The sequence below is a fragment of the Eptatretus burgeri genome, chromosome 2 (genome assembly GCF_056783735.1).
Source record: "Eptatretus burgeri isolate ZD-2024b chromosome 2, Ebu_testis_v1, whole genome shotgun sequence".
In the NCBI taxonomy this organism is placed as follows: Eukaryota; Metazoa; Chordata; class Myxini; order Myxiniformes; family Myxinidae; genus Eptatretus; species Eptatretus burgeri.
This window is the reverse complement of record NC_140962.1, coordinates 134,182,382-134,189,881: the sequence shown is the minus strand read 5'-3', so window position 1 is coordinate 134,189,881 and position 7,500 is coordinate 134,182,382. Positions and strand designations below refer to the sequence as shown.

At 41.8% G+C, this 7,500-nt stretch overlaps 1 protein-coding gene across 1 annotated transcript in view; it reads right to left on the bottom strand.

Moving 5' to 3' along the window:
* LOC147033199 (transmembrane and coiled-coil domains protein 2-like) overlaps positions 1-7,500 on the bottom strand; it is a 156,008-nt gene that overhangs the window by 29,367 nt on the left and 119,141 nt on the right. Inside the window, exon 3 of the mRNA XM_085871324.1 lies at positions 1,463-1,801. Coding sequence (XP_085727450.1) covers positions 1,463-1,801 — 339 coding nt within the window. The remainder of the gene's footprint in view (positions 1-1,462; positions 1,802-7,500) is intronic.

The window sequence follows — 7,500 nt, the reverse complement described above, 5'->3', positions numbered from 1 at the left end:
AAGGATGACAGGCTGAGTCAACCCCCTGGTGTATTAATTCAGTGGCCCAATGGGGCTTGAACTCAGGACCTTTTGGATCCCAAGCCACTGCCCTAACCACTGCGCCAACACCAGGCTGTGTGTGTATGTGTATATATATATATATATATATATATATATATATATATATATATATATATATATATATATATATATATATATATATGTATGTATGAAGACCACAAGGGGAAAACCAGAGATGTCAGGATGAGTCAATTTTGAAGAAACTGAAAAAAAAATTTCAAGACTGGTGGACTGTTTAATAACTGTCATATAGATTTATTTTCCAGTAAAAGGAAGAGTGATCATTGGCAGATCAAATTAAGCATGTAGCATTTGCCAAGCTTCTGTGTTATTTAATTTAAGAGCAAAGAACGAATCAATGTTGCAAACTGACATCACTGGTTATTCCCTTGTTTAAGAATTGCCATGCAATTTTAACCCAGGATGTGCAGCAAATTCATGCTTGTTGGTTATTAGCATACATTTACATGACTTTGGTGATCACAGATTATTTTTTTCAACATTAAACGGTCATTGTTTTTTTGTTTGATTGGTGTTCAACGCCATACTCAAGGGTATTTCGCTTATATGATGACGGATTCTCCATTTCTTACTCCGTACTACTTAATATGATGGAAAACTGGGAGGAAACCAAGGATAAACCACCCCCGCGATAGCCGAAGTCACCTCATGTGACTCCCTCATATACCTAAGCAGGTTGATTGGGCGGTGGGTACATCAAATGAGGATGGGTACTCAGACGCGCTAACCATTAAGCCACGGCGTGGGTCCCATAAAAGTCACAATAAAGGTTTGACCAGACTTGAACCATGATATGCACCAACTACGGAGCCCATGATATAACCAAATAGGCTATTGTAGTGCTCAGAGTTTATGCTGTGAAAGTTTTACAACCTTTCATTTTTTAGTTTCTCAACTCTGAATATTATGGTGGAACAGTTAACATGAATGAAAGGAAGATAACCAGGAGTAAAGTACTGACAACTCTGGGTTTCTACTTGTTCAGCTTTGACAACACTTGTTTTTTCATTGCACAGCTAAACTTTATACCATTTAAAATATGTGACACCCCTGGTTATTTTATTTGTTAAAGGAATATTGAGAGGAAACCTTATGTTGTCAACTATTGGCAGGTGCAATAACCCTGAAATTTATAAAAAGTGACATCTCTGGTTTTCCCCTTGTGGTCTATATATATATATATAGATATATATATATATATATATATATATATATATATATATATATATATATATATATATATATATATATATATATATATATATAGATATATATCTCACATTTGTAAGAGGTGCCCAAGCTGTGGAAAGAAGTACGTTTCCAAAAAATATTTACAAAGGATCACAACAGACTGAATCAGGGTGAAAGCAAGGAGCACCTTGAGAGCAGTGATGTTATCAGCGCTGCCGAACTTGTTGCGGATGGTGGCAGCCAGTTCGCGAGGCCCTTGAGATAGGCCTCGCGCACGGTCCACCACACCACCGCCGAAGCCTGAGATCCCAGCCCGCACATTTGCTGAGACACCACGCAGACCGTGCGTGACATCCCGCAGAACATTGGGTCGTATGACGGCGCTCTGATCGGCTTCACGCAAACGTCGACGATACCCCTCGAGCTTGCGCTGAGAGGAAGCAATGCGTTCATGAGACTTCTGATTCTTCTTCTCGAACACAGTTTTAAGGCGTGCCTTCTGGGCACGGTCTGCCTGCTTTACCAACTGGAAGTGGGAAGGGTGGTCAGTAAGAAGAAATAAATAAAGAGAAAATGGTTTCCAAAAATTACACAACTTTCTGCAACAAGACTGTCAAGAATTAAATGCAAGTAAATCAAACAGAGTTACACACAAGGTTATTACGGATTCCCACACGCAAGTTTCACGAAATACAACATGGTTCTTATTGTTAAACATTAGCACAGCTTCATCACGACAGGTATGTTCTTTTTCACAAGATATCTTTGATGAGGGATCATCCCAAATGTCACCCTACAAATATGATAGATATAGTACCTTGACAAATTTTATTAACCTCTGCATAATATAAATAATATTCATCCTCTTCAATGCACTTTGTTCAGTGGTATACCAACTTTATCATTCCAGCACAAAGCTTTCCTTCTGAATAATCCTCAACACACTGCATGTGGTGATGCTGTGGGCAATTCCACGTTTCATGTGTTACACTTCAGACTCAATTTTCAGGAATAAACTTGAAAATTTAGGGTTGTCAAAATAACTAACCATCATCAACAATTTTGCATTTATTATAATCCTTATTGATTACTCTCCAAATTCATGGAGCAAAATTAGAGCTGTCTGCTAATAATTTTATGAGCCATTGCATTTCACTGCGTTACAAACCGATGATGAGCCGGTTTTGAAATTTTTTACAAGTTGTTAAAGTTCTGTGAAGTGTGTCAGTTACTATTATAAATTACTACATTTTTCTGAATTCTTTGGTGATCACTGAAACTTATGAGCTGAAAAGATATGAACTGTTTAGAATATCAAATGCTCGACTAAAACGTTGCGTTACGTGTGTAACAGAAATTTGTTTCGTGTGTTACGAGTCTGAATCTGTAAACTTTTCTTCGTTCTCTCTCAGCTCACAATTGTCATTTCGCAAAGGAAACTTGATAAAACTATTAAACTGATCTTTTCATCCATTATGAAAAACATCGTACATCATCCATAATGGTGAAGTTGGCATCAGCAGCTGTTTTCCCATTTTTATTTATTTTTTTTAAGTGACGAGTGAGGGTGCCAAAAATGCAGTATTAATGCAGCATTCAGACGATTTCAGCAGGTTTGCACTGATGCTCATGCCAGATGTAACTGTGCTGCATGTGAGTGATCAGGAAGTTACAGCTTTCACCAAAAAAAAAAAAAAAAAAAAAACTCGACCAATATGAAGGTGAAAAGGAAGTGCATGGAATAAACAAAATGCATGCTACTGAATGTGATGATAGCTGTCACCTAAAACTGTGGAAGACCAACCCTGGCTGTATCCACTGTGCCAGCTTACGCACAGTTTATCAGTCTTGAGGTTGGGGACTGGGTGATTGTTAAATATGATGGCAAGAGTTTTCCAGGGGAAGTGACCCAAATTATTGGTGAGGAGACTGAAGTTACTGTTATGGAATCAGTGTAGCGGTCTAAGGAGGTGGCCAGTACCAGATGACACCCTTGACTACAAACTTCAGGATATGGTCTGCAAAACTGAACCTCCAGTCCCAGTCGTAGCTGCTGCAGGTGGACATGTTCATTATAAATTCAACACCAACATTCAAAATCAGCAACAACTTGTGTAACTGGTTAACTGCAACGTTACGTGTGTAACATTATGTGTGTTACACACAATACAGGCACCATCATTCAATAATATAAAGCTTCAGCAGACTTTCTTTGGGCACTTTTGGATTACATAAGCATTCTAGCTTTTAATTTAATCTAAGTGAGTAATTTAATGGTCTTACAAATGTTTGGATCGACTCACCCACACAGCAGTCAGGGAGTACTTCCACAAAATAAAGTCCCATGAGAATTTTGAGATTAAACTAAAGTACTGATCTGGATGTCTTCAGGGGACCCCAAATAACATTAATAATAATTTTTTTTAAACAAAACTTGTTGGAATTCTGGGAATTTGCTCTGGTCATGGTGATGTCAGTGGAGGAGGTTTTTAATTAATAGATTTTCACCTTGTATTTTAGACCAACTTAACTTAATAAATGCATCCGTTTGCTCTATATGTGTTTTAGATTCCATCTCGGGAGGCTCTGCTCAGCTTCATGGATTTTAACAGGATATTACATGCCGTTATTATTATTTCCGATGCAGCCTGCAACTGCGGGTTGCATCATTACTGGGAGCATGACTGCTGCCAATGCACTGCCCCGTTACAAGTAAGCTGGTACTCATTTTGTCGACCTCAGAAGGCTAACAGGCTGAGTCAACCCACCTGGTGTTATTTTATCATCAACAGGGGCTCAAACTCAAGACCCTAAGATCTTAAGCCAGCCACCTTAACCACCAAGTGAACAACAGCCTTAATATACATGGTAAATCAGTGCACATCGTGTCTTTTATCTCTTTTGCAATGTTGAGTGACATCTAATCCCCATGTATTTTTCGAATGTTGCAGGTGAGTGCTGTGGTAGTGAGAGCACTTGCATCATCAAACATAAAAGGCATGAACAGGACAGAAATACACTTTAACCTGAACAGTATAGATGAGATCCTTGATCCCCATAAGCTACATGGTTGTTTGGTGTTGGGTTTTCTCTCAACTCTGCTAAAAATAACATTATTTGCACCGAACATTCTGTCATGACCATTCTACCATTATGGGAACAGCAGCTCAAGTTCAAGTGCCAGCTGCAAAAGTGGGAATGTATGACATCTACGACTCGCTCTGCATCATCTGCGAAACAGAGACAGGTGAGGACTCGTGGAGAAACCAAGTGCCCATGAGAAAGTCCTGAACTTCATCAGAGAGCGTGCTTGCTATGGTGATAAAGACGATCGTGAGATAAACAGATGCTTTGGTGTTGTCGCTTGTTGGGGTCTTGAATGAAGGTCAGCCACGTGGCAAAGTTCAAATGCTATTAAGACAGAGTCCGCGCAAGAATTTGCAGTCGAACCAAACAACGATATGAACCGAATGGCTTCCAAGGGTCCCATGGACGAGAATAATTTTCCAGTCAACCATCTGGTGGTCACTTTCAACACTCGCTCTCAGTCAACCCCTTACAATAAGGATCTGTGCTTCTGTGAAAACGGAGCATCATTTACACATGACTGCTACAGAAAATGCTGGTCGTTCTCTCAAAGAAGCCATCGATGAAGGTGGAATCGAGAAGCTCCATAATCAAGCTATGCACACCCATCGAACGAAATTATGCACATGCAATTGACATCAAATGCCACAAGCGGTGCTGGGCAATACACGCCATGAATATCAGTCGCAGAGCAATAAACCCATCTCCATCTGAGCCAAGTGCAGCTGATGAAGTGGCAGCAGAGGTTGAATTACTCAGTGTGGTTGAAGGTATGTTGCTTGATGGAAATCGTATTTAGCACATCTGTACTCGAAGGGGCGTGCATAGACATCCTATCTGCCGCCAATGTGGTAAACCCCAAGTGCAGTCGCAAAAAAATGAAATGCACAGTGTTGAATTACACAAACCAAAACGTTTGAATGAAGCAGAACATGTAATTATCAAGAGCACAAGAGATGCTGTAATTTGGTGGATATAAGACAGCAATGTGGACAGTGACATGAACATGAAGGTTCTGTCCAATGCGGTTTCTGTGCTGAGAATACCAATCAGCAAGGCTGCACAATAAACATTTTATATTTCAATTAATCACCAATGTTTACCAAAATTTACCAAAATAGCTGTACAGCTTATATTTATGGGTGCTTCAGGGACAAAACACAAGTATTCACAAATGAAGCATGCCATGAGCTGAGCATGAAGCATAGCGAGGATGCTCCTGTTAGCAAGAAAAACCTGAGGTTGGCAACACAAACTTGAGGTCAACACATGAAATGCCACAACAGTTATCAGTTGGAACAGCAATTCGTAAAGTCATCGAAGCAAGGAAGTCAGTTGAAAACAGCCTCCAGCGAATGGAAGGGCAACTGTACTCCAGAGAATGCTGGTCATCGATGACATTTACTTGCCCGCTGATGTCATTCTTGGAAGACATGTTCTCTTTGCTGTTGACAATGTTGACTTTGTGGAAGACACCCCTTTTTGAGAAATATAGCCTACATTCTACCACCACGACTATCTACCAAAGATGTCAAGCTGAAGACGAGGTTTCAGAGCTGGAGTTCAAGGTGCAGTTCCGAGGCACTTGATGAAGGAACTGCCAAGGTCGATGGTGGGAGCGACTGGCTTTGAAGGTCAGTTTAGCTCTGTGATTGGCCAAGGAAAGGTGATGTCTGATGGTGAGACTGAAAAGTTCAAGAGATTCAAAATCTTCCAATGGATTGGCCAAGGAAATACGTGGATTTGTTTGATGATCCATCCAGAGCATTAGGGTGAGATTGATTTTCAAGGATTGAAGGACATGTTTTTTGGATACACTGTCGAGGCTCATATGAGAGCTAACACACAGAACATACAACAAGGGGAACAGGGGGGGGGGGTAGAGAGGGAAGGAAAAAAAAAGTGGGGAACAGGGACATGAGAACTGTTGGAGCTGTTTTGAAGAACTGGAGAGTCACGTGGGAATTTTTTTTTTGTATGCCTTGTCAAGGCTCATGTGAGAGCGAACACACAATGCACAGCAAGGGGGGCATGAGACAAGAGGGACGGGAGTGGGAAGGACAAAACTGGGGAACAGAGACATTAGGAGATCGGTGGAAGGGAGAGGGAGGGGGCGGGGAACATTGGGTGTACAAGATGAACATTACAGGGACTTTCAGGAAGGAAAGCAAGGAATTTGAAGGAGGTGGGTTTGGGGTTGATTAACGGGGGTAGAAAAGATCGAGGATTTGAATGGGGAACGATAAGAGGTGGTGGTGAACAGCTGTTTTGAAGGGCTGGAGGGAAGAATGGGATTGAACAGAGTGTGGGAGTTTATTCCAAAGGCAGGAAAAAAGAGTAATAAAAGAGTGAAGATGAGCAGTGATTCGTGATTTTGGAAGTTTACCAGAAGGGGGTTGTTGGCAGACCTTGAGCGCCCCGCAGAAATATGGTGGGGACATATCGCAGAAAGAACAGGGGGGGGGCGAGACCAGAGAGGAGACGGTAGAAGACAGAAGGACCACCGACCTGCCTGCGGTGAAGGAGTGAGAGGCCCAAAGACTCTGCCTCATCACGAGAGATACCAATGATCCTAAATGCCTTGGTTTCCACAGCGTGAAGGTGAGAGACAGGAGCACCAGCCCAGAGGGTAGAGCAATAGTCCATCAGGCTGCGGACGAAAGCTTTGGATGTGGTCAGGAGCTCAGGTGGGCCGAGGAAGGACTTTGCACGACGGAGGATTCCCAGTCAGCTTCCAGCTTTGGAGGCCAGGTTGGAAATGTGGCTTTCCCAGGAAAGATCATGGCAGATAGTGATCCCAGATGCTTGAAAGAAAGGACTTCTTCCAGAGGATTGTTGATGAAGTAGATGGGGGGAAGGGGGGGGTCCAAACGGTCCTTTCGGAAATACAAAGCGAGTGTGAGATTTGTCAGGATTGAAAGAAATGTTCCACGTGTTGGGCCAGTTTGTGATTTTATCCAGATCTGCAGAGAGCGAAGAAGCTGCGGATTGCCAGACTGAGGGATGGCAGATGGTACGACAGAGGGTGGAGTCATCAGCAAAGAGATAAAGAGGATTTTCTGGAGTCGGAGAGAACATTCATGAAAACCAGAAGAAGAACAGGACCTAGAACGCTGCCTTGAGGAACTCCAGCCTGGA